The sequence below is a fragment of the Pyrgilauda ruficollis genome, unplaced genomic scaffold, assembly GCF_017590135.1.
Source record: "Pyrgilauda ruficollis isolate IOZ18807 unplaced genomic scaffold, ASM1759013v1 scaffold85, whole genome shotgun sequence".
In the NCBI taxonomy this organism is placed as follows: Eukaryota; Metazoa; Chordata; class Aves; order Passeriformes; family Passeridae; genus Pyrgilauda; species Pyrgilauda ruficollis.
In genome coordinates this window covers 2,950,905-2,978,400 of record NW_024530488.1, presented here as the reverse complement: position 1 = coordinate 2,978,400, position 27,496 = coordinate 2,950,905, and the positions used below count along the sequence as shown (strand labels likewise).

Sequence of the window (27,496 nt, the reverse complement as noted above, 5' to 3'; positions counted from 1 at the left end):
TCCCCCTTTTTCTCCCTGCCAGGCAGCCAGCCTGGAACTGGGTATTCCCTGGGATTTCCCAGCCAGCAACAAGTAAAAGTTTGACAAAGGAACCTCTTTGAAGCCAGGCTCATCTGCTTGCTCTGGCTGGAAATAGGGTTTTTCCCTACTGCACCAGTGGTTGTCCAACACCTCCACAGGGCAGAACAGACTCCTAGCCAGGCAAATCCAAGTGGTAAGCAGAGGAAATTCAAGGAAACACCTTGGCTTTGTCCCCAACAGCATCAACACCGCGCTTTCACCTTGCAGAAGGCAAGTAACAGGATCAGCAGGGTTTTACCATCCCCAAAGGCTGCGTTTCCACTTCCTTATTTTTTTATTAACCTGGAGCAAAGCCAGCAGTGTGAAGCAAGCATGTTTGGCCCAAGCAGGATGCACAGGAAAGCCCTTTAAAGAACAGTGTGAGATCAGAAACTGAGCTGCTGAACACAGCCCCCACGCTGGCTGGAGCTCACCCAGCCCCAGCTCTGTGCCCTGCAGGATCCAGACAGTCCCAGTGCTGGCCAGTGTTTCCTTTGCCCACATTGTCACAAATTCACACCCTGCTGGCACATGCCATCTCTCCTCTCCCAAGGTAACTCTCCCTGGGCTTCCCTCCCACAAAATTCCACCTGCATCCAGCCTCTCCTGTAACAACCTCTCCCAAAGCACCCAGCACAGGGGCAGCCAAGCCAGGCTCCTGCCCATCCTGCTTCTCTGAAACCCTCTGTGCTCCCTCAGCACCCTCACACAGCGACATCCCTTTAAAAAAGCACATCCCAGAGTAGAAAAGGGTGGTGTTACGTCAGGGGACGGCGCTGGGATCAGGTGTCCCCTGCCACAGCCCTATTTTTAGGGCACAGGCGCCTGGGGCCAGCACACACACTCCATTACAGAGGCATGAGGCTGTCACTGTATTTGAGCACAGGAGCCAGCATGGAGAAGGCCCAACTGTACCGGTGCAGGCAGGGAAAGCTGACTGAGCAGAGATGCTCGGGAGCACGTGCTCGGGATTCTTTGGGGAGCACATGCTCGGGAATCTTTGGGGAGCACATGCTCAGGAATCTTTGGGGAGCACGTGCTCGGGATTCTTTGGGGAGCACATGCTCGGGAATCTTTGGGAGGCACATGCTCGGGAATCTTTGGGGAGCACGCGCTCGGGATTCCTTGAAGAGGAGCTGGCCAAAAGAGGAAGCTGTGACAATCTTTTGTTTGCCTGAGGGGCTCGGGGAGAAATGAGGTGTGTGCCACACAGCCCGGGAAGTGGCACCAAGCTGATTTATACCCAGCTCAAGCCATCCAAGCATTACACCGCTGATCAGATAAAGGTGTCTGTAACAAACTGCTCTTAGTGTTCCTTGCCTTTCATTTTCTGGTCCTCTTCTTTCTGGGAAAATCAGGGGGTGCAGATGGCACTGCAGAGTAGGGTATCTGTGTTTCAGTTCCTTGCAAAGCTGGGGACAGTTTGAAAAGGAAATCCAGCATGCACATACAAGCTGTGCAGGAGAGACCATCGTCCTCCTTACCCCAAGTCTGGAAAAAGGAGGTCGGCAGACGTGTTAGGACTAAAAATTCCCTGTCCTGTGCAGAAATAAGACTTCAGCATCCAGCAGCAGACAGCTTTTGGACCCTTCTCTCACCTCTTGGCTCAGCTACAAAACCACTTAACCGACAGGAACAGCCCCACTGTAAAGCCACACAGTACAAATGTTTGGCAAAAGACTCACAGGCAGCACACCACGAGAGGCAGCAGCTCTGAGGCTTCCTCTCCATGGCACCTTCAGAAATGAGGCACCTTACCTTCAGCCTTCCAGTTTGGCAAAAGACTCACAGGCAGCACACCACGAGAGGCAGCAGCTCTGAGGCTTCCTCTCCATGGCACCTTCAGAAATGAGGCACAGTTCTCCCTTACCTTCAGCCTTCCGGACAATGCAGAAACTTCTTCCCAGATGTTTTTCCCAGACTGACCAGGTGCTTTGCTCAAGACCCTTTGGGTGGGGTGCTGGCCCCCATCACAAGAGCAGAGCAGTTTAAACACCTCGGTGACAACTGGCTGTCCTAAGACATACTACTCTTAATAACAGCCCCTAATTAAAACTCAGGAGTTTGAGTTCACAGCTAGAATTTCCTTCCACAAGGGGAAGGCAGAAAAGGCCTGCCCAAGCCCAGGGAGCCCAGCCTCTTAGATAGCAGAGCTGCACAGAAGTGACATTCTGATCACTGTCCCTTTAAATCCTCCCAAAATGTGCTCATAGGTTTAATATTCCACATTAAAACCAAAGCATTTCCCCTGGTACTATTAACTTTCACTCTGCAGACTCCATTGAAAAGAGAATTCAGCCAATTGAAATTAAAAGGATGTCAAAGGAGGGAAAATTATGGAACCTATTCACAATTCTTTAGAAGATGGTGCAGAAAGTATTGTGAACACCACTTTTAAAACTTTGTCCCACCAAAAGCACCCACCCGATGTTTTCTTGCAACATGGAATTTAAAAAGCAACTACAGAGTGTACCCAGATTTCATCAGCTGCTTGCCTGCACCTCTACCAGCCCTGCCCCACTTTGGAAACTACACCCTCCTTTCATGAACATTGAAGAGACAAAGCTCATGTCACAACCAGGCACAGAGTTAATGGGAGTCCCTTTAGCCTCTTCATTTCTCAACAGTTTTATTGCCTTTAAGAAAATTTTTGTAAAATATAAATACAAAGGCAGAAGATTTACTTACAAAGTTAAAACACAGATCTCAAACATAAACACACAATTCAGAAAATTTAGTTTATGTACAGTTTCAAGCAACTTCAACATATGTTAGTTTTTCAATATTTTACAAGGTACAGAAAAAATAGTTCAAAGTCTTCTTTAAATAAAGAGCATAAAATGTTTAAACATATATAAACAATCCGGTTTGATGTGTGAAAACTAAATTTCACAGCTTTTAAATTAGGATATAAAAGTTCTTACAATTAGTTGATGCGTATGGATATGGTTTAATTTATATTACAAACTATTGAATTATATTCAATAGTGCTTACCTGGCCAAAGCAGGTAATTCTGTAAACAAAAAAACCGAAAATAATATCACCAAGTGCCTTACCAAATTCTATCTCCCAAACAAGCCACACGACTTTGATCACATCACCTAGAAAAAGTATGTTCTGTGTAATCAGTGCTTTGCATGAAACAAAGTCAATGTGTGTGGGTGTGTTCTTTAAAAAAAAAATGTGTTCAGAGTAATAACAAACTTATCCCAAAGCCTGTGTGCATTTAAAGAAACATTATATAACAATTTTTGTAAAAACTGATTGAAGTTAAAAAAAAATTTCTTCCAAAATCCATCCAACTGGAATTCAGATCTCTTATATAAAGGAAAGATATTTTCATATTTAATAGTGTCCTTTCTTTACAGAAACAATTTCATTTGAACACATATACATAAAGAAGTAGCTGCAGAGAGCTCTGTACATTAAACGTCCTGATGGTTCACCAGAGGATGTCGAAGGGAGGATCCTCGTGCGGATGCAACCAGTGAAGCTCGGAGCCGAGCAGAGTCTTGAGCTCGCTTGTGAACTCCACCAAGTCCAAGAGCTCTTTGCTCTCGGGGTTAAAAGCTTCAAGGTCCGTAGCACAAGAGAACAACTGGCTGAGGGAAGTCTGTTTGTAAAACTCTGCCTCCGTGATGGTGACCACCTCCAGGTTGGGGAAGTTGCAGCGGAAGATGCGAGATGACATTTTTAGCCTCTTCACCACATCCGAGAGCAGAAGCCAGTTCCGTGGTCTGTGGAAGCAAAGGAGAAAGAGGCTCCAATAACTGACATTAACTCACAGGATTCCTGACTCTTCCCCACATCGCTGTGTGACAAACCCTCCCTGATCCCACGCCCACAAACAATCCCTCTGAAAGCAAGGCTGTTGCCCAGGGGTCAGAAATAACAGATGAGCAGGTGTCTACCTATTTATTCAGAGTACTGCTACCTGCAGCTTTGGGAAGGGAAGATCCAGGATGCAGGGGCACTAGGACCTATAAAACCTGGGCTCCTCAGTGCCCATGTGGGCCAGCAGCCACCCCAGCTCAGACACCTCAAGGTTAGCCCGCCTCAATCCAAGTTTCATTTCACCAATAAGGAGATGGCTTATAGTTACAACTACAAAATTTAGCACCCTTGACTTCCAGAGATGCCAATATTAAATACAAGTCAACAGCAAGTTGGTTTTTTGTCAGATAAACAACACGGTTTTAAAATTCAATCTTTGTATTTGTCCACTTCAGGGAATTAAGCTAGATCCATCACCCATGTAACAAAAACATAATAAACCCCACACTCCTGCATGATCAGTATTTAAAACTAGCTGTCATCAAAATTGGTGCAAATGGTAAACAACAGTCGCTAACAAATCTAATTTATATCTTGAATATAATAGATAATATAACTTTCCAGGTCTTTGCTTATTATTAAGTACCATAGGATTTTCCCTAAGATACTCAGTTGTTTGTTCCAATTCAGAGCTCTAAACCAGTTTTGCTACAAAGTCTAGAAAAGCAGTAATGGTGTCATTTTGTTATTCACAAAAGCATGTCCACTCAGCAGTGGAACAGATAAACCCATGGAATAAAATTAACACCGTACAAACATCATACCCAAATTTAAGTGCTAGAAGCACTTCTATTTTGGGAAGGTATAAACAAGATGCCTGTCTGGGATGAGGAAAGGACTTTGTGTTCAAACATCATTTGTCCTGCTCTGGAATATAGCAGTAAAAAGGCTGACAAATCAACCGTTTCCCCTCTCACCTCCTATTAGTTTATTTCCAAAAAACCACCAGCAGTTACAGCATTGATCTCTCATTTATCTGACATAAATACAAACGCTTTTCCCCGCTGACACAAACTGCCACCATCCCATGCAGATCATCACAGCCGTTTTTATCCCAAAATCTGTATTTGTTCTTACCCCTGAGAGAGACACACTTGGATGTTGTAACACGGTAAGGGAGGCTCATCCAAAAATTCAAATTCAAACACATCACTGAAGCCATCTTCATCTTCATCACCTGGGCCGGGAGGATTTGCCAAGACATCAAATCCAGATTCATCTTTTGGATCTAAATAAAATTGAATAAAGGTGCTAAGTCAGCAATGAAAAGACTGTTGCAGGTCTTGCTTTTTTTCCCCCAATAACGTGATCTGTAAACAAAATCAGTTTGCTTCCTTCCCAGCTTCCTCCACCACAAGAACAAAACAGCCCCCACCCCCACGTGCCCCATGTTTTTAAAGTCTCTGCATACAAAGAAATAAAGGGCAACATTTGCTCACCGCACACAGAGCTGCCATAGAAATCCCAGTACAAACCAGGGTCATCAACACTTCGACCTTGCAGGTCAGTTAAATACTCTGGAGAGGAAAAAACAACAACAAAAACATACTGATGAGAACAAAAAGCTGGCAAGTCAGGAGACCGCGCGTCACAGAGCCTCAGCACCTTCCATCAAAAAATCCCACACCACACTCCTGGCACACGTGCTACAAACAACAGCATATATACGCCATTCCCCCACATCAAATAATGACCCACCACATCAAATAATCACCTAAGGTACAACAGGGACAGATCCAACTGAGAGCAGTATCTTATTTTTGTGAAGATAGGGTGTACCACATTTTTTGGCCTTCACAATTATTTTGGACACCAACTTGAGGGTGAAACTGTGGCCCCAAATAAATAGATGAAAAAGGTTTTTCCACACAGGTATGTTCAGAAGATGTAGTTTTTTTCTACAGATATAACTTGGGAGATTTACAAGTTGAATTGGTGAAAAGATACTGGGATTCAGGATGCTAGGAAGTCAAAGATACTGGACTTTACTGGAGTCCTGAAACACCTGTGTGCCTTCTATACTGCACCATTTAAACAGGTAAACAGATGAGTACTTAAACTCATGGACTATGAGCACTGCAAATATGCTCAGAGGTAAGTTATTACGGAATGCAAGTGTCTTCATCCAAAACTAAGAGCAAAAAGAACCCTAAAACCACGTTACAACATGGATATGTTTAAAGACAAGAGCCTTTAATATATTTCAGATACAAAACAAGGCAGAACTGGCAAAACCAAAAATAGTCTAGGATAAAAAGCAAGACCATGGGAAAACACGAGTATGTTTAACAAACAGCTATTTGAATTGGCAAGTTTCTTATTTTCATTTCAAGCAGAAAACTGAAGGCGCCGAAACAGCCGGCTGACCTCCTACCCACCTATCAAATCTGACAGTGGAACAATCCTTATGACTTATTAAGAGTTTCAATTAGAAGGAGCCCCCAAGCATGGCTGTGCTTCCCACCTGCAACCTCTGGGTTTTTGCAGGCCAAGAGGGAGCTGCTGCAGCCCAGCCCAGCCCACAGTTCCTTGGCAGGAAGCCACCCCTGCCAGGCCGGAGGGACTTTGGGGGACAGGGAGCAAGTCCCCATCTGCCAGGACCAGAAAGCCCCACGCAGCGTGGGCACAGACCTGTGAGGAAGGTCTCCATGAGCTCACTGTGGGTCATTTTCACGATGGTCCTCCCAGAGTAGGTTGCAAGTGTTGGATCAGCACCATAGGACAGTAACAGGCGGACAATTTCCAAGTGGTCGTTTTCGACCGCGTCGTGGATTGGTCTGGTGTGAAAAAAAATAAAAACCAAGGCGTTACATTTTGACTCAACAGTATTATGCAAATATTTTTGACAAGAAACTTCTGACTGTAGATCAAAGCTATTTATAGAAAGTAACACTATTAATACAGCTGCCAATCATCTTATTGTCGGTTTTACTTGCACATTATCCCCCACCCCTCTTGTCTTCAGTCAGACTGCTCAGAGCACATATTTCTGTTACGTCTACTCCTTGCTGTACACATTTTCGAGGGACAGTAAAATAATTACACTGCTGCAACAGAAAGCAGGATTTTGTGTGAAGCCTCACAAACATATTTTGCTGCAAGTCACTCTACCGTTCCAAATCTCTGCCATGTAACAGCGTGCTGTGGAGCAAGGCTCATTCAGCCTGCCTCTGGGCAAGCAGGGAGAGCAGTTACCCAAAGCTCCTAAATTATGTACACAGAAATAAGTTATGAAAATTTGCTAGGAATTAAACTTCCGTGCAGAACATCCTCTTTAAACAGTACTTGTAAATACATTTGCAGCACAGTTCAACCCTTCTAATCAGAGAATAGAAAAACATGTTATTTTAAGTGTAGTCCACCCAGAAATTAAAGCATTTTATGCGGCATGAGCAATCTATACAAGCTCGACATAGATTTTGTGAGCCTTCAGAAGGATTATTCATTAATACACAGGCCTGCAATTCCAGGTTTAGAATTCCTTATCGCTAATTATAAATCGCATTAACTTCTGCCTTTAAAATTGATTATACGTAACGGGGAGTTGTCTGGAAGTAGAACATATTACCCTTCAGACTAATGAAGATGTGCTAAAATCCCATCTTTTCCTCAGACAGCAAGAGCAGGGAACTAAAAGCAGAGCGGGCAGTGATCGTGGCAGCCCAACTCAGCACAACGCTCCTCCTTTGGGCTGTCAACACTGCTGCCCCCCAACAAGGCTGTCAAGGAAGCTTGTACGAAAAGGCAAGGAAGGACTTTCACCAGGATCACACACTGCCTTCCTGGAAAGCTTTCACAGTGATGCTACCAGGGGGAAGTCCTTTGGAAGCACACCAAGTGAACCTCTCCGTCTCCCGATCTGCCAAGCGGCGCTCGGCTGACAACCAGGGCTTCAACTCCCTCCTGCCAAGAGGTCACATCCCACCACTCCTGCCTCTCAGAGGAATGTCCTCTCAAAGCCACCACTGCTTTGGCATGACCTGGTACACAGGAAAGCTCAGGACAGAGGAGGGGAGGATCAAATCAGCCAGAAGAGGATGGCACACCACTGTTTTCCCATCTATCACACAGCACTGCTGCTAGGAGGGGGAGAAGGGTGACTCTGCTAAGTCTCAAAAAGATGTTCCAGATGCATTTACTCCATGCATCTGGATTAGGCTGTGATTTAGGCTAACATCTGCTCCATGTGAAGGGTTCTTGCTTGCATCCATCTTGCTGGAAAGCTCCATGTCATATCGGTTTTGACACGTGCACAATATACTGACTTGAGGAGGTGCACTTGGGGATGTGGTGGTTTGTTCCCTATGGAAAGAGGGCTTATCCCACGCTGCCTGCCTCCCATACACCCCATGCCACCAAGAGAGTGAAGAAGCAGGTGGTCCTCGAGCTGCTGAGCACAGTCCTCACACCAGCTTGTGCCAATCCTCAGACCCTTGGCAGCAGAGAGCACAACATGTGGACACCTTCAAAGCCCACCATACCACTCTTTGGAAAGCCACCTTCAAATCTTTGGAAAGCCACCTTCACATTTTAAGACCAGAGAGGTCCATGAGGATCACTGGCAAAGCATCAGGATATCCCTTATCAGTTTCTGAGGGAATGCCTCAGAACTGAAACTGATGCCTTAGAGACAGACAGTGTTGGAGGAGCCAGCATTCCCAGGATTCCCCTGCAAGTCTCACCCTCCCGCCTCCACCTACTGACTCAGTGCTTCCCCACAGGGAAGTATCACATCCAGGATCTGGTCAGGGCTACATCACAGTGTCACATCCCAGGTGACACCAAGCAGGAGGCAACAAATAACAGAGGTGCCAACACGGAGGCTGCAGAGGAGGCTGCAGAAGTATCGAGTGTTTCTTGCTGTCAGCAAGCATCTGAGACCTGAGCTGCTGGGTCACGGCACTCTGAGCATCTACAGCAGGAAAGGTCAGCCTTGCTGCAAACCCTCCTGTCCCCCACTGGGCATGAAGCATCCCTGGCTGAAAGTCTGGCAACAGGCACCAGGAGCAGATCAGAGCTACGGCTGCTGCCAAGTGCTGGCAATGCTCTTTCCTCCCCACTCCCTCGCTTCACTGGAGTCTTTAATTTTGAACTCTTTTTAAATTTTATTTCAGAATTACGATGTTCTGGTTTTGGGAGGGGGTTTGAGGAGTGGTGTGGGATTATTGGTTTGTGGGTTTTCTTAAAAACTGACTTACCTAAGTGGCTTTTGAAGCAGTAATGAATTCAAGATGATCCCTTAACTTATTAAAAACAGCATCTAAATCACCGCCCACTGTTTCAATTGATTTAACGACACTCAGACGAGTTTATTAAAGGGTGCCTGGGCATTCCCCAGGATGGAAAAATTGCAGCACATGGGCTGTAAGCCTGTGATGGAACCTCCTTCAGCCTTTTCACAGGTCGCCAAGCCCAACGTGGGGCTGCAGACAGAGGCAGGCAGGTAGCGGGGCAGGCAGAACCAGATTCGTCATCTAAGAGTACACAGGGAGGCTGCCTGGGCATGAGAGGGGAATTTATAGAGGCAGGGGGAAGGAAAGGCGTAGTAAGGCAGTGCGGAAGAAGGAAGAACAATAAATAGAAGGAAACAAAGAAAACACTGGTGGGGATGGGGGGGGGGGCGGGCGGGGAAGGAGATTCCCCATAGATAAGTTAAGGGAGAAAAGGCCAAAACAGAGCACCGACAGACTCTTTTACTGGCTAGAACAGCTTCTTGGCAAGCTCACCAGCGAGACCATGCAAAGGCACAGCTATTTGTTTGCTTCTCCCAGCAGGGCCAGCAGAGGAGGGAGTATTCTTCAGTCTTGGCAGAGTTTAACCATCCTCTTTGTAGGATGCAAAAGCAACTACTGGAATGGGCAACTTTTTCAGATGTGAAAATAAAAGAAGATCCCTGGGAGTCCTCTCCTGGGCTGCTTTGCCATACAATCTCTTCCACCCTGAGCATGGTGGAAATAAACACTCTCTATGCCTAATGGTACAGTTAACATAGCACAGCTCGTTTCTAAAACAAACCCTTCAAAAGGCCCCAGAAGGAGCTGGGGACATTCGAGAGCTGCAATATCCTACAAAAGACACACATCTCAACCCTCTCTTGTGTACTGCCGAATTCTTCCTACTATTTTTACTTCCACTACAGTTAGGAAAACATTTCACTGGGGGTTTATCATTCCACCACCAAAATTATAAACTATTTAGACCAGTCAGGGTTTGCTCTCAGCCTTTCAGGCACCACCAGAACTCTCCTCACTGCAGTGAGAGGTCTTGCAACTCGCCGAGCAATGCCATATTTTGGCGTTTTGTTTGTGTTTGCACCCGCTCTGTTACGCCAGGCTGCCCCACGGAAGAGGCAAGGAAGAGTTGCAGGAGGGCAGCTACGCAGGCTGCCTCTTCTTGAACGCAATTAGCTGCTGGAAGGTATGGCTCTGCCAAGACCAGCTGAAAGGACACAGGAAGAGAGCCATCTTGGCATGGTCCTCGCAGGGGAAAAAAAAATAAAAAAGGCTGAGCTCATCAGCTGCCAGCGGGAAGGATACAGCAAAACTGGCTGCGGAGAGAGAATCTAGCCAGCGAACTCTGAAGCAACGTGGAGCCCTCGCTTAACAGGCAGGGGATGTCTGTGTTTTTGGCATGTGGTTTTGTTTCGATAATGGCAAGGGTTCAGCTGGGGCATGCTGCAGAGGTAAGAGGAGAAGAACAGCGAGATAAGGCCAAATGCAGGCGGCAAACAGCCTCGCTAATGTCAGTCCCAACACCCCTAGTCGAGCTACTGCACTTACTGTCGGGGTCCTGTCGGGGAAGGGAAGCTCTCACCTCTTAAGCACGGTCTATTATTATTTATAGGTAAGACGATTAAGAGCCCTTAGTGACTGCAGCACCTCGGAGACAGGTCTTAAAGATCTCCGGGTTCTACAATAATCTTTGATTAGGCACTAATTGAGCAGCAGAGTGCTTGTGTATTCAGGGTCTGCAGGCACTGCATGTGGTCTATCAGCACAGAGTTTAAGGGGAAAAACATCCAAGACCTACCACATTTAGCCTGGCTAGATGTGCTGTGAATAGGGCAGAGGGACATCCTGTGCCGAGCTGGGGTGAAGGAAGGACTGCACCATTCCTACATCCCCAAACACTGTCTCCTCCCTGCCCCTGCACCAGGTTTGTTCCTGGCTTCACCGAGATTCCTGGTACCACCAGGAAGCAGGGGCTGAACGCCTGCCTCATCCCAAAACACACACACACACAGAGCCAGCCCGATGATCAGAGCAGCATCTGAGAGAGGCACAGACTCCACAGAACTTTCCCGCACCCTTCACACCGACATCCTGTACACACCAAAGCCGTAATATCTTCACCAGCCACAACTTTTCAGAGTGTCCTCCAAAAAGCCGATGGCAGAGGCAGCAAGGAGCAGAGCCCAGAGCTGCAGGTGACCCCCCAGGCTGCACCGCAGTCACATCACTGCTCTGTGCTGCTTCCCATCAACAGGCTGAGCAGAACCACACATCCACTGCCACCCTCTGCAGGCTTGAGAGCTTCCACAGCACCACCAAAAGTACCTCTGGATAAGTGAGTGGCAAATAAAAAGCCAATTCAGAGTCATTAAAAGCAGGGGAGAAGGTCAAGTCTCTGATGGTGCGCTTTTTGGGTTTTGTTTTGAGGGACTTTGTTGTTATTTTTAAGACTGTATTGTATTTCTAAGGGTTGAACATCTTCTGTATTTTAATTTTAAAAGCAACACAGCTGAGGAAGTCATCTTTCCTCCTGAAAGTTAAAGGAGAAAAACCTTCAAGAGAAAAATGGACCTTGTCTTACAAATGTCCTGACTTACTCTACAGAGACAGAGAAGTCCGATCCTGCCAAAAGGCAGTGCATTACACAGATCCAAAGTTCCTTACACAAACTTCTGCTCTCTGTCCTGCCCAACTCAGACCATCTTTCCTCTGTGTATTAGTTGTGTTTTGGATTCTTGCTGTCTGTTGGGCAGCTTTCCAAATAAAAAGTAAGTCTGCACTCAGAAAAGAGAGGCAACAGCACGCTGAGTTCTGACATTACCATCTATGATCAGCTCATCATTATGTTCATTTCTAAAATCCATTTTCCCAAGAACAACTTTTCAGGGCACACTGGCCAAGTTTCTCTCTTGAAAATCAGCTCCGTCTGTGACTAGAAATCAAAGGTGGACTCTGAACTGCCGGGTGATTAAGACTGCTCAGACGCTTCCCAGGGATAATTTTCTATATAGGTTATTCCAGCGAGTGAGACAAAAATAATTTAGGATTCTTTTTACGGTAACTCACCGCTGTTGCACAGGTCACATATTAAAGCTGAAGGCAGCAGAAAATGCGAGGCTGTTTGTCAGCCTGGAGAGCTCAGAACTCTTTACAAAGACGTGGGCGACAGAGGAGGAATCTGACAATCCAGTCGGGGTTTTAATGTTTCTCCAAAAAGCTTTCCTTTGGGCTGTGATGGGCTGGTGATGGGCCGGGAACAATGGACCATCATGAACTTTTAATGGACCATCCTAACCAGACCTCTTTTTGTTTTCCTGACTCCTCCCTTCCCAAGTTAATAAATAAAGAGCTTAAAAACAAAAGAAGCAGGCTCTTAGTTACGCTAATTTTACCTCCCTGGCTATTTGGATGGTGATAAGGAAGGCGATAAACCATTTAAGATAACAAGCTGCAGGAGATTCGCAGAATACAAAGACCTGTCCCCAAAATGCACAGACTGAATAACAGCTCTGCATATGCTCAGGACAAGTTACCCCAAGGTCAGCCTCGCAGAGGTGGTCAAAGAGGTGCTTTAGGAGATACACAAGAAGCTTAAAAAAAGGTCCAGAGCAGTATTTTTTCTTCACAAAGCTAAAAAGAAAAGCTCACTATCTATTCTGCCAGCACAGGAACTAAGCACCCCTACTATTCTGCGAAGGGAACTAAAAAAAGGCTAATTCGGGATTAAAAAAAAAAAAAAAAAAAAAAAAAGAAAGAAAGAAAACGTAAATCCAAAATATCAAATGAGCAGATAGTTTAACAGTTCAGCAAACAACATTTTTATACAGCATGTACAGGACTCGCACACCCGGGCGCCACAAAAGCCTGAAGTGCTCTCCAAAGTAACCCTGCTAACAAGGCTCACTCCGCTCTTTTGGCACAACTCAAAGGACCTGGAGGGCACATGAGCAGGGCTGCAGCTCAAGTATCACTCCTTCCTGCCCTGCAGCTGGCAATTCCACTGACTAACAAAAACCAAGCAAAGCACAGCGTATTAAAATTCCCAGAATCAAAAAGAAATTACCCCGAACTCGAGTGACAACAGAAGCGTGTCCCCACTGCTTTATTAAGCAGAGAGCAGGGGAGGTCACGGAGCCCAAGGACCAGCAGCAAGGCTGTGTGATCTGCTTCGAGCATTTCAGGGTGGGAGGAAGGACAAGGGGAGCATAAAGGAGAGGCACAGAGGGAAGGGAGGCAGAGATGAGGCAGTGCTGGACCTTGTGGGAATTTATAGAATCAGAGGTTTTTGGGAAAGCTGCAAAAGGTAGGTCTTAGAGATAGCAGAACTGTGATTCGAGTTAATCAGTAGTTATAAAATAAGTCAGCAGAAAAATTATGTAAAAAGTAGAAAAGGATAAATAAAACAATGGTTTGTGTATTAATGTTTGTCTAGAATAACTCTTTAAGCTGCAGAAAAGTATATCTAGCAAGATATTAGGAAGTTCTAAGTTCAACAACGGAGCTCTGTGTATTGTGTTTTAAGGTTTACAAGCGGGTATTGTATTCAAAATAAGCAAGCATTGTTTTAAGTGAGGGTACGTGTGCTTATAGCCACTGGATGGAATTGTTGCTAATATGCAGAGAGGGAAGGGAGGCAGAGACGAGGCGGTGCCGGGCCTCACCTGGTTCCATCCTGAGCGCTGCAGTTCACGTCGGCGCCGTACTCCAGGAGATGCCGCACGATGCTCAGCCAGCCCCTGGCACAGGCCTCGTGCAGGGCACAGTAACCCGCGTTGTCACGATGGTTCACATCACACGCCTTGTTTTCCAAACAGTACAGAACCACTTCCTGGAAACAGGAAGGAAAACAGATGAGCATCGAGTTATTTCTTGCTGGGTGAACGCGCAGATTTCTGTGCTTGAAGGAAAAGAGGGGGGAAAGGGGCTAAAGACAAAATCCCTATGATATGCTAAGTTGCCCTCTATGAGATGGGTCAGTCAAAAGGAAAATAAAAGGGGGAGCTGTTGACAGTCCTGTCTGTTCAGGAGACACAGCAGAGACTTCCCTGAGCAGACTAATTTGGGCAAAGTGACACTGAGAGCTCTGTGCCTTGCAGGACCCTGTAACCCCCAACATCAGGAGCTGTCACAGAGGGAGAATACAAAAATTTCACAGACAAAACTCAGTGTTCCACTCCTGAGAACTTCTGCACATAAAGCTAGTGGGAAGGTTGTTACTCTTACATCTGCATTTTTTTAACAGAAAATTCTGTGAGTGCAACAGCAGCACAGCCAACGTCAGTGCGATTTTAAAAGAAAAAGTGCATGACCCGAAACAAAACACATTTAAGACACACAAAGGATGGTCTGCTATCAGCAAACAAAAACCAGCCTGGCTCTGTCGAGATTGGGGAAATCCCATTTTCACCCACCCCAGTTTTCTGCATGCAGAAGTAAAGGCAGGCGCCAGGTTCCAATAACGAGCCCGGCGCCGCAGGAAGCCATGTGAATTTAACACAATTCATCTTGCAGTCAAATACAGCACGCTCCAGAGCCTGGGCCAGGCTCAGCTCTGCGCTGCCGTGCAGCCTTGGAACAATGACTGCTCCATCACTCAACCGAAAATTTAGGATGGTGCGAGTCTTCCTCGACTTGTACCAGATGCAAAGTAAGGCAAAACAAAACAAAACACATTTCTAAGAGATGCTCAATGCATAAAATAGCCCCCACGTTCCCAGATTAGTGGCAAACCATTAATTCTGCATTTGAGTGACATCCTTACAAAGCCAGACATGGCACGGAGGGGGCGAGTGCTTGTTTTGCCAAATCAAGAGAATAAAACAACGTCGGGCACAGCGCATTTATTCTTCCCGTTTCAAAATAAACCGGAAAGCCCGCAATAATCTGTGCTCTGGGTACACCTGACTCAAGAGCTGGTATCCAGGATACAGCATGAAGCTGCTCTTTTAGCAGGCCCTCACCAAGCAGGCTAGAGCTGAGAGCTAATGAGCCTGTCCCAGGCTCCAGAGCATCTCCTGCAATGCCAGGGGGGATGCACCCACCAGTTTCACCCAGGACCCCCACAGCCCCACCTCTCACCAAAGAGGGGCTCTGAACGCTCCTGCTAATCAGCCCAAAGGCCAAAAATCAGTCCAGAACGGATGCTCTTTACCCTGCACATGCTCAAGCCCATAAGAAAGGGCTGTGCAAAATTATACTCTGGAGGTATGAATTTTCCCTCAAAGCAGACCACCCTGCCAGGCAAATTAGCAGATGGATATAGGTAGCAAAAGCAGCTGCTGTATTCAGCTCCACTTTTAGCATGCAGTTACCATTTAAAACAGACTTTGAAACTCAAAATAAAAGACGTTTCATCTATTTTTGTAAAAAGGAAAGACTCATCCTAGGGTGGAATACCTACTACTGGACAAAAAAGCTGATTTTGTTGGGCAATTCTGTGTTAAGAGGCTATAAGAAGAATGTCATTAACCACAAAATGTAACCATAAAGACCATAAAACTCGACATTGTTAATTAATTAAATGCCTCATTAACTTTTTTTAACATGATTTATTCAATTTACAAAAAAATTAGCCACCATTGCCAAATACAGGAACATGTGGTGCCACAAACACACTTTTGGTTTCACAAGCATTTCTCGCTAAGGTTTGGGGAAGGCTGTGAGAGTGCCACAAGGCAATTTAATGTCTGTTCAGGCACTCTATTTAAATCAGCATTCTGAAAATCACTCACAGTTAATCCAAAGAGTCAAACTAGAACATAAGCAGACACCTCCACCTCTGCTTTTTGCAGTTCCTTAGCCAAACTGCAAACAGTACTGTCAAAGTATGCACATATGCATGGTCCATCCTCATATGCAATGAGCTGCCCTTCTTATGTACTCCTTCTCCAGGGGAAGAGCTCAGCATCCCCCAGCCCCCAAGATGCACTATTCCCCCACACCAGCCTCAAAACACAGCCCTTGGGTCAGGCATTATATGCTGAGCCTTAACACTTCCCCCCAGCACCATACCAAACCCCTGCAGTGGAGTCCATTCCTGAGCAGGATGCAGGAGCTGTGCAGGGGCAGGATGGGGCTCTGGAGCTCCTGCTCCTGTGGCGGTGACACTGGGAACTCCCCATGCCTGGATAAACCCTGTTTTCACATCTGTTTAAATGCCCTATCACACACCACACACACTTTGGTAATTTCACTGCCTTTCTAGGAAGGATTAAATAACAAACTGAAAGGAAACTTTCCAAGTCCACTGTCATGGTTTCATCCCAGCCAGCAGCCAAGCCCCAGGCAGCCAACTCACTCACTCCCCCACCAGCAGGGCCAGGGTGAGAATCGGAGAAGCACAAAGGTCAAAGGTGGAAAACTCATGGCTTGGGATAAAGACAATTTAATAGGGAAAGCAAAAGCCATGCACACAAGCAAAGCAAAACAAGGAATTCATTCACTGCTTCCCATGGTTGGGCAGGTGTTCAGCCATCTCCAGGAGAGCAGGGCCCCATCCCACTTATTGGTGACTTGGGGAGACAAACAACATCACTCCAAACATCCCCCCCTTCTCCCCCAACTTTATACTCTGATCCATGATGTCACATGGTCTGGAATATCCCTTTGGTCAGTTTGGGTCACCAGTCCTGGCTGTGTCTCCTGCCAGCCTCCCATGCACACCAGTCTCCTCAGAAGTGTGGCAGCAGGAAAAGCAGAAAAGGCCTTGGCTCTGTGTAAACCCTGCTCAGCAGTAAAAAAACATCCCTATATTATCATCCCTGTGTTCAGCACAAATCCAAAATACTGCCCCATACCAGCCACTGAGAAGAAAATTAACCCTTCCCCAGACAAAATCAGCAAATCCAGACACACACCAAAAAGCAACATGAGGCAGAAAGACAGCCAGTGTTTCCTCTCACATCAAATTCATTACACGAGCCTTTTGTAATTTTTTTCCCAAAAAGACTCTATGCTCCCTGTAATTCCCTCTTCACAAAAAGTAAATTACAGTTTTAAGACTACCATTATCTCAAGTCATTTGTTTCAAAAATGAAGGGAAAACAGAAGGGATTCGAGAGCGGCCATACATTGGCATGAGCTGGTAACGTCCTGCTGAAGCATGGCCTGGTGCAGAAGCCTAGGAAGGGAAAGGCAAAGCTTCCCACCAGCTTTATCAGGGATTTCCAGGGCTGAAGACTATTTGCTGCTCTGTCTTTAAGTAGCCTTGCTGGCTGCAGCCCTGCAATTTATCTGACCAGACACGAGCCACACTTCTCCTTCGACATTTCCCACTCGGGTCAGCTTTGCACACAGAATCGGATCCGCTCGTGTCCTGCCTCCCGCGGTGACCTGGGGCACATCTGCACCGTGGCACTGACAGCAGCACAGAGCTCATGGCCTCGCAGCACTCGGGCTCCCCACGGGTCCAGCAGCGATACACACAGCTTGCCAGCACCTCTGCCTGCTGAAGGGTTTGGAGTGGGATCTCTGCACAGCCTCAGGGCATCCCTGCTGCAAAGGCAGGCAGGCTGCCAAGGGCAGGCACGAGCTCATCCGGTCTCAGGGCAATACAGCATTCCTGCCAGGGCTCCGCGGTGCCCTGCGGTGCCAGCCGCTTCCAGCTCGAGTCCTGAATCAGCACTCGCTCCCTCTGCAAGCTGTGGCCCTGATGATGCAAACTCCTGCCTCCCCTGCCACCGAGCTGGCAAAGGGCTGCCACGGCAGCAGCCAGGGAAGCCCCCAAGTGCCCACCTGAGGTTGCTGCCCTGCTAACAGGGGTGGCAGAAAACTGACCCGTGTACTTGCCACAGGTCACAGACCAGCATGTCACCTTGACTCATCCAGATTTTTTTCCTTTTTTTTCCTTTTTTTTTTTTTTTCTTTTTACATAGAGGAATTTTTTACTTCTTGACCATTCTCATTCTTTGTGCAGACAGAGGAAGCTCAATTCAACTTTCTACTGACGGCAGTAGTCTCATCACTACCAAGAAAAATTCCTCAGCTGTGGAGCTTCCACGGATGATCCAACCATCACAGCTCACCATGGCCAAACATAGTTCTGACAGGGTGGCACAGCCGCCCACCACTGAGCCTCAAAAAACACAGACAACATCAGGTTCTGGCAGCAGTTTGGGTGCATGGACCAGGCTCTTCCCCTGCCCTGCATTCCACTAGCAACAGAACCAACTGCTGCATGGTCAACACCACCTGAACCATCAAACCAAACGGGCTGAATATTTAAGTCTATTAAAAACACACTTGAACTTTTGGGTGAATTCAAGTCAGAAAATTAAAATCCCCAACCAGCTGATAATGGGAAGTCATGGTGACACACAATGATACCTTGGTGAGCCTGTGTATCCCCAGCTTTCTGCAACCAGCCAATTTGATAGCAGAGAGCTCCTGCTATCAAAGCAAATGGAGAGCCCTGGGCCCCTGCTCGAGCAGGACATCAGCCCATCACTAAGTTTGGGAGCTGCTCCCATTGAGCTGTGCTCCGTAGAGGTGCTGGACACAGAAAGCCAAGTGCTCAAGCATGCTCACCCTGACAGACCCCATGCAGGAAGAAAAAAACACACCAATAGCTTGGAGTACATGCTACAGCACATTTTGATTTTGGACCCACAGAAATTTAAACCACTTAAATTATGGAGAACTCCATAGCAAAGTTGTAACAACCACCTCTGCCCTGAGCTAGAGCTGAACTGCCCTGAGTTAGAAGAAGTCTTTGTCTAGGGTAAACAAAACCCTTCCAATAAACCCTGCCTTCCAGAGCTGGACATGGCCTTGCTCCACACAAAGCTCTCTCCAGCTATACAAAGGGCATTTCAAGGTTTCAGCAAATCCCCAAGGCTGGGCAGGCCCCACACGGACCTGGGCTGATGCCACCTTCCCACATGGGGCTCAAGCCCAGCCCCAAGGTCCAAGCAGCCCTCTCAGCAGCACAGCCAACCCTGCAGCCATGCCAAGGGCAGCAGTCAGTCTCTGCAATGAAACACCTCTGCACCAGATCTGAAACTGAGCAGCAACGATGCTCATACCTACATGCCCATACTTCCCCAATAAAAGCGTGCTTCAAAACGGCCGAGCTAAGGGATTCATCGGTTTCTGATTTTTGTAGCAACAGGGGGCCCCTTTCATTAGACAACATTGTTCCAGCTACACCAAGCAGCTCCAGACGCCGAGTATAAAGCATGCAGAGCGCTCCTATGATGTGTCTGATCATGCAAGAGGACATTCTAAGCGCTACATCCTGTGTCACATACCAGATACTCCTTGGAGAGAAGTACAAAAATAAAACCCTTCTCCTAAACTACACGCTCTTCACAAACAACAAAAGCAGAAAACATACAGCTCATTAAAGATCGCCATAAAGATTACTTAGGAGGAAAAAAGAAAAAAAATATGTATTTGTTCTTTTTGCAGATGGTTTATATCTAAAGGGAAGAGAGGGTTACCAATAAAACTTTACCCCTTGTTCATTCCCACAGGATGCTGCTCACCCTGCATCCCTGCCGGCTGACCCAGCAGTGGTGGGGAGTCATTCCCACAGCAACCTGCCCCCAAACCCCCCACACCAGGAAAGGGAAAGCAGCAGGGGAATGGAGGCTACAACTTTCAGCGACCCAACCGAAAGCTGCTAGCTCACAACATCTCCACCTATAGAACTGGGAAGAGGACTTGAACTCCCGAAATCAGGAAGAAAACACCATCCCACGGGGCGCCGAGGGAGCCTTACCTCATAGCCCAGGCGTGCCGCCCGCTGCAGCAGCGTCTCCCCCGCGTTCTTGTTGACGATCAGGCGCCGCGCCTCGGGCGGCATCGGGCGGCTCGGGGCGCTCTCCGGGGTGGGGCTGGCCACGGGCAGCTGCGCGGGCTGCGGGACGGGGAGCAGCGCGGGCGCCTGCGGCAGCCGCTCGTACGGCTTCTGCTCGTACGCCTTGGCCGGCGAGGAGTCGCAGTCTGAAGTCGGCTCCGGTCGCTTCCTGACTTTCCTCGTTACCGTCACCTGTCAAAACCGTGACGGTGGGGGGTTTTTTAATCTTTGTTTGCACAGTGCTGTGATGGGACTGTATTTTGTCAGCAAGGAATTACACTTTTCTGCTATTTAATTTTTAAAGGAAGACTCGCTACAGCTTTTAAACACAAAATGCTTCACCCCTGCAACAGTGCTTTCAACTAAGGTTAAGAAAAGCAAACACAAAATGTGCAAAGCATCCACAGACAAATCCGAACGCAATCCCCGCTACCCTGCATGCATGGCAGTGCGTTAGTTTTAAGCAAGCTGGCTCTGCCTTCTCAGAGGCCGGTGGACAATTAAGTCTAAATAAAGATACCTTATCTTCAGCATTTTCGATATCTGTGGTGTCATCCCCTGTCAGAGATGACCTCCTTCTCCTCTCCTGCAGTGCCAAGTGTTTTGTTTTACACTGACGTTTCCCTGATGGCTTCTCACACTCGCTGTATTTCGGCATCAGAGATGCATGTTGGAAATCCTCCTCTTCGTCTGTGTACAGCCCATCTGTCTTCCGGCTTTCTTTAATTTTCTGCTGTTTGGCAGCCAACCTCGAGGCTGGAGTACAGCTTGGCTGAGCCTGCCTTTTGCTGTTTGCATTGGTGGATGAAAGGCTCTTCATGTGCGGAGACACCGGGAATACGGGCAAGCCTAAATGGGAAGGAAAGGCATTACACATCGCATGGTGCGTTAAAAGGAAAATGCATTGCTAGCACTTAACACAAGCTCCTCGACTGCTTAAGAGATCCACAATTACATTTTCAAATCGTTAATATTTTAAGCGTTCCACATCCAAACTGTAAATAGCATCTCGCCCGTCGACGCTACGCTAGCGGTTATCGGGCTCTAATAAAAATCCCTGAATGAAATGCCCCACGCAGGTGCCGTGGGGATGCGTGCCAGGCCAGCTTGGCAGTGCCACAGCCCGGCCACCACGGGCAGAGTGGAGCAGCTGCAGGGAAAAACTCGCCTCCTTACCTAGGACTGCCTGATCTGAAGGGAACCAACTCCTCCAGCAGCCTGGGCCCAGCCCGGCTTGTCTCAGGGGGGTGTAAGTGCAGGCACAGGGATGGCGAGGGAAGAGGGGACAGGAAGAAAGGTGGGAGCATGGATCCGATTTTAACGGGACAGTGTACTGGCTTTGCATCATGGAAGTGATGTTTTGGGACAGGTGGGAATGTTGAGCTGATTCCCAAGACAGCCCTAAGACGGGGAACACCTCCTCAGCAGCATTTTAACTTCAAAAACAAGCCAAGAGAAGAAAGACTACTCAAGGAGCTGTCCCTACAGAAGCTCTGTGCAAGCTAGCTCTCTACCAGAAAGCACAGGGATTTTGCAGGAAAAGCAATCAGATGGTTTTTCCCCCCAGGAACTCCACTCAGAAGTCAGTCTTTCTGGGACACTGGGACAGTAAGGCCAGTGCTCTGCTGCCTGTGGCAGGATACTGGCAGGGCTGGGTTTTCTCTGGGGGTTAGCTCCAACAAGCTGGATCCCACAATCTGGGCCACATGCAAAAAGCATGGTGAGTTTTGGGGTTTTTTTTCCAAGTGCAAGCAGGCTTACAACAGAACAAGGACAGGAAAGTTGACTTTTTATAGTCTGAATTTCCCTTGGGAAGAGAATTGAGGTGACCTCAGAACCAACTCCTCTGCAGAAAAATTAAAGGTTGCTAGAAAGGAAGGGACACTTCAGCCAAACAATACCACACCACCAAGGGAAGGTGTGGAAAAAACTCCGAGAACTTGAAAGAGGCTCCCTTGCTCTGAGAAGTCTCTGAAGTGATGCTACTTTCAGAACAGAAGAGATGGCAGGAGCAAATAAGCAGGTGCTCAGAGGAGAAACACCCTTACCTAAAAGAGATTCGGTCCAGAACCAGCTGGTAAAAAAGAAAAGAAAATAAAATCTAGAATCCTCTTGGTGGGCAGTTCACACTTTAGTCTTCCTTTAAATAGATCTGTGAAAGCAACTCACAGAAGGCTTTCTAGATTAAGGATGAAAACAGAAATCCCTCAGTTCTTTTGAGCCACTTTCTAGAAAAAGACACATACCACGGCTTGCCAAGCAGATGTCAGGGAATTTATGGGACACATGATGTGCAGATTGTTCAGCAAAAATCATGTAAGTTTTTCAGGCTTTGCAATACTGAAGGAAGGCACCTAGTCGTAGACTGAGCCTATGGATGCAAGGCTGTCTTTCCAACTCTGTAGATAGCACAAAGTAAGGAGTGTTTAATTCTCATGTTCCCAATTAACCTAATTGAGTAGCGTGTGAAAAGCCCAATTCCAATACAGAAGTACCATCATTAGCTACTTAATCACTTACTAAAGAAAAAAAAAGATGGAAAGCAACAGCGAGAAGCTCTGGTGAGTGCAAATGGAACAAACAGCTGCATGCTGAAAAAATACAATAGAATGAAAAATTCACAGGTCTGGAGAAGGACAGAAATACTGAAAGGATGGAGGAAAAAAAAAACCACAGGAAGCTTATCTCAAAGAACTGCAGGCTTTCCCATGCAGACATGCCGAGGCATTGAAAGCAGAAGTTTAATCACCACAAAAAATGTGTGCTCCTGCCTGCAAACTCCACATCAACTCTGTGCTTCACTCTGACCCTCCACAGTGGTGACAGCAGGCACCAGGCGAAATGCGCACCGGAGCTGAGAGATGGAGAGCAGCTATGCTGTGCACCCAGGAGCTTCAGGATCAATAACATTGCAAGATGCCAGCACTACACAGGAAAAGCCAAGCAGGAGCTTGGGAAATGCAAGACAACAGCGGCAGAAAAGCAGCAAGTGACTGATCCCGGAATCCCACCCCATCTTTCTGACCACGTGAAGAGAGAAGAAAAACAAGAGTGAGCAGGAATATACCTAAATATCCATGGAAAAAAGAAAGAAAACCCAAACCAAAAACCCCAAAAAACTCAAGCCTCTGACTGATGTGGGTTGTGGCAAGTCTGACTCAGAGCAGGACCTGTCTCCTTTCCCGCAGGAGCGGCTGCTGAGAGGTCCGCGCGGAAAAGCAGCTGCAGCCGCGTCACCCGAATGCTCGCTTGTTCAGCTCCCCCCCAGCAGCTGCCTCCTCCTGCCTGCCAAGCCCATGGCTGCCTCACTGCCTGCAGCCAAGGCAGCTCCCAGGGGCTGGCACATGCTTCCCGGTGGGCGAGATCCTCCTGGCTCCTCTCCTCAGGGCTTTTGTTTCCGCGCTGTTCCGGCTTTCTCCTCGCACCGGGCGAGCGGCTGCGGCTCCCCAGGGGAGCATCAGGAGATGCTCCAGCAGCGCAGGGTTAGTGCTCAGCTGGGAGCCCAGCAGAGGCCGTGGCTTCTGCCTTGCTCATGGGGCTGGCTGAGCAGCGTGATGCCCCAAGGCAGCAGTGTCCCCATGGTCAGGGACCTGCTGCACCCCGGAGACCCAGCACGGCAATGTCACTTTGCAACAGGATCACAGAATTGCAGAATGGTTTAGGGTTGGAAGGGAGATCATCCTTTAAAGATCATCCAGTTCTAACCCTTCTGCCATTGGCAGGGACTCATTCCACTAGACCAGGTTGCTCAGAGCCCCATCCACCCTGGTCCTGAACACTTCCATAAATGTGGCAGCCACAATTTCTCTGTGTAGCCTGTTCCAGTGCCTCACCACTCTCACAGTCAACAATTTCTTCCTAATAACCTAATCTAAGCCTAGCCCATCTTAAATTCATTACCACTTGTCCTATCACTTTGTGCCCTTCTCAAAACTCCCTCTCCAGCTCTCTTAGAGCCTTCTTTTAGGTATTGGAAGGTGCTACGAGGTCTCCCCAGAGCCCTCCCTTCTCTGGGCTGAGCAACCCCCTCAGCCTGTCTTCACAGCAGAGGTGACCCAGCCCCCTGATTATCTTTGCAGCCTCCTCTGGACTTGCTCCAGCAGGTCCGTGTTTCCCATGCTGGGGGCCCAACAACTGGACACAGCACTGCAGGCAGGAGCAGAGCAGAGACAGAATCACCCCCTCAACCCGCTGCCCACACTGCTCTGCATAAACGCAACAAGCCCAGAAGTCAGAAACCTCCACATTCCCAGAGATTTGCAGGCAGGAGTGGCAGATCATCCTGCTAATGTTAGACTGTGGCTTCAGAGGCACAGAGGCAACCCTCATGTCCTGTTACAGCCTGTTCCTTGGGACACAACCAGCAGCCCAGCAGCAGGGACTGCCACAGCTGCAGGCAGTGCTTGAGCACAGAGAACAGCTGCTCTCAGCCCCGAACTAAAAACAAGCTGCAAGTGACAGTGTACATTCTCATATTGACAGTCTCTGCTTGTTTAAGAAAAGTTTGAGGACTAGTCCTGAGCAAGACAGACAAGCTGCAAGTCTCTGTCCCCATGAGACTGTCATGCAGGGGATCCTCTGTCACACAATGGGGAAAAATGTCCTCATCCCAATCAATTGAGAACGAGGAGATTCAAAAGTTTACACTTCAACAGGGCTGGAGAAGCACCAGCAAAATTATCTGATGATACCCAGTGCAACGAACAGCACAATGAACACCAAGGCACAATTTAATCAAGTTTATGGTTTTGTAGCATCTTCCAAACCCAAGCGTTTTTTCATAGCCATAGGGCAACTGAATCGGAATGACTTTGGGAATGGTGCATAAATTGGGAGCCACCTCTTTTTCTTTCCCAAAGCCATGAGCCTGTCACTGCCACAGGAGGATTCCAGGGGAAAGTGAGAGCATCCTTACACAATACAGTCTCTTGTTAGTGACCCTCGTTTGATCTCTACAAGGCATCTCTCTCTGGAAGTACTAAGGTGAGGGGCAGGGGTGTTTGAGCCAATACCATGCTCACCAAGGCAGCACATAAAGCAAGGAAGTAAGAGTCAAAGCTCCTTTTTCTCCTTGGTTTGTTAAACTAAGTTTTGTTCTCCTATGGCAAAAATCCTTTTGGATGGATCCTTCCCCATCAGTAAGCATCAGAGTTTGGGGGTTTCTGCCCTCAGATAATCCTACCAAGGAGAAGGACAGATGAGGAGCTTTAGGACCAAAGGGAAGCTGATACTTCTGCCTGTGTCTGTTTCAGAGACACTACCAAGGAAAATCTTCACTGGCTCAGGACGATCTGGACTTGGTCCTTTCCGTGGTATGGGACAAGAGGATCCACTCTCCTCATGCTTCTCTCTTTCAAGGGGATCTCAGCTGAACTATAGGTTAGGCCAGCTGCAATGTGGATGTCTTCCAGTCAATGAAGCTCCCAGGTTTGTGAAGGAGGAAGGAGCCCAAATGCCATACACGCAGCTCCCGCTCCCCGAAACAGTCTTTCCTCAAAAACAAGCAGAGCACTTGGAGAGGTAGGGGCAGGAAAAGAGAAAGAAAAGAGAAGGGGATTTGCCCTGTGCACTGTGGGATTCCCTTCCCCATCAGCTCTCCAGCCAAGCTACAGCAGCAAAATGTTGCAGGGAAGGGGAAAAGCATCAGAGCAGAAAATGTGCCCAGGAGCTGAGGACAGTGAAGACAGGAGAGTGACCCGTCCATCCCAATGAAAATTTGGCAGATTGCATCCACACGCTTTCCCCCAGGATAAGGAATCAACAGAAATGGGAGGGAGGATGGGGAAAGGAGGAGGTGGAGTGAGAGGTAAAGAAGAAGCCAAAAACAAGTCAAGGAAATCTGATATGCTTTGAGGAGGCAACCCCTTAGGAGAGAGCTGCTGGAAGACCTCTGCCAAGGGGCTGGGAAGTGGGGTGCAAGGGGTTTACAGGATGTGCTCAGGACAAACCAGCAAAGCATCCTTGTCAGGAGGAGGATGAGCTTTGCTCTTGAGCATATGGCCTGGGAAAGGCAGGGGAAGGCAGCAGAGCTGAGGGTGCTGGAGGCGTTGGGTTCCCGAGATCAAGAGCTGCTACAGCTGTGCTGACTGTTTTAGAAGCTCACAGCCCCTCAAACCCTACGTGTGGTTAAACACCCTCACACCAACTAGCAGCCCATTTGTTCCCTCTCTCACCCAAAAGCATGCCTGCATTTTATGCCCTCCCCAGCTCTCCTCTAGAGATAAACTTCATCTTCACATCATCAATGGAAATATTTAAAGCCAAAACACACACGCACACACACACAAACACATAGTTACACACACATACACAAACACGTTTTCTTGTCTGACAAATATCAGCTACAGTGCAATTCTTAAAGAGGAGGTGTCAGTCCTTATAAAAATGGACATCTACAGAAATATATATAGAGTTAAAAAAAAAAAAGAAAGAAGAAAAAGAACTCTCAACAATTCCTTCACATCGGTGGCAGCATGCGTCACTGTAAATGCTAAAGCCAGCTGGTTTCCCTAGTAGTCTCTGCATACCTTGTTCATTGTCACTTGTTTTGAGGGACTCTTCAGACCAACTTCTATTGCTTTTGGCCTCTGACCTTTTCTTGGTGTGCCTTTCTTCTGTGAAGTCTTTGACCTTTGCAGTGGCCTCTGGCTGAACAGCCTCAGCTAAATCTTTCCTGCTTTGCCGGCCCAACTTGCCGGACGGGGATCTCTCTGGTGACACCTGCTGCTCCCATAGTTCCCTAAGATGCTGCAGGTGACGCTGCTTTTTGGGATGGAGCCCTGTTAATTCAATGCACACCTTCAGGTTGGTCACCTCATTACAATTGGGCTCTTCTAAGTGGTTAGAGGAATTGTTTGTCATTTCCCTCTCAGGCCAGTCATCTAATGGAAAAATAACTAAAAATTAATCAAAAAGCCCCCTCAACTTAAAACAAAAGCTACATTTCACTTTCGGGGCATATAGTCTCAGCTTTAGCACCACACTATGCATTTTAAAGCTTTGCTCATTACGGGTTACATGCACTACAGTAACTTGCACTGCTGTGGCTACAGTGGCCAATGACTAGTGCTTTATCCTTACATACCAAGTTTTTTTATATATACATATATATATACACATATATATACATACATATATATACATATATATAATTTAAAGTGAAATGACAGTGCTCACATTAGTAACTAGCAAGTTCAAAAATGGAAACACATTAAGCCAAAGGGACGTTCCTTTCACAAGACATTCCTTGAGAGAAACCAAAGCAAAATGCTGGCTTACCTTTGGAGTTCTTTTTCTTTTTTGCTTTTGATATAACTTCGTCCTGCAGTTCATCCACAAAGCTTTCATTTTGGCTGCCATCATTTTGCACTCTCTCACCAGAGTGTTTACGTTTCCTGTCCAGACGTGGACATGAATGTTGGCCAAAATCTTCTGTTGGCTGGTCTTCTGCCTTTTCATATACAGAATGTCTCTCTAAATAACATTTCTCATTTGAGAGATCTTTCTCCTCTGGAGTTTCAAGAAAGTGACCTCGGTTGTTTTCTGTACTAGTAAAGTTACCTAAGAATAAAA

General features: G+C 47.3%; 1 protein-coding gene across 10 annotated transcripts in view; it reads right to left on the bottom strand.

Annotated features, from left to right (window-relative positions):
- Positions 1-2,663: 2,663 nt before the first annotated feature.
- Positions 2,664-27,496, bottom strand: part of BCOR (BCL6 corepressor) — an 82,120-nt gene continuing 57,287 nt past the window's right edge. For 7 of the 10 annotated variants that reach the window (XM_041487864.1, XM_041487863.1, XM_041487862.1 and 4 more), the window contains 9 exons: positions 27,203-27,484; positions 26,452-26,805; positions 20,445-20,773; positions 19,847-20,116; positions 13,788-13,954; positions 6,527-6,672; positions 5,335-5,412; positions 4,973-5,123; positions 2,664-3,798 (listed from right to left, as the gene is read on the bottom strand). In XM_041487864.1, the coding sequence (XP_041343798.1) occupies positions 3,504-3,798; positions 4,973-5,123; positions 5,335-5,412; positions 6,527-6,672; positions 13,788-13,954; positions 19,847-20,116; positions 20,445-20,773; positions 26,452-26,805; positions 27,203-27,484 (2,072 nt within the window). In that variant the 3' untranslated portion in view covers positions 2,664-3,503. The remainder of the gene's footprint in view (positions 3,799-4,972; positions 5,124-5,334; positions 5,413-6,526; positions 6,673-13,787; positions 13,955-19,846; positions 20,117-20,444; positions 20,774-26,451; positions 26,806-27,202; positions 27,485-27,496) is intronic. The other 3 variants (XM_041487870.1, XM_041487871.1, XM_041487869.1) reach the window with 2 other exon arrangements.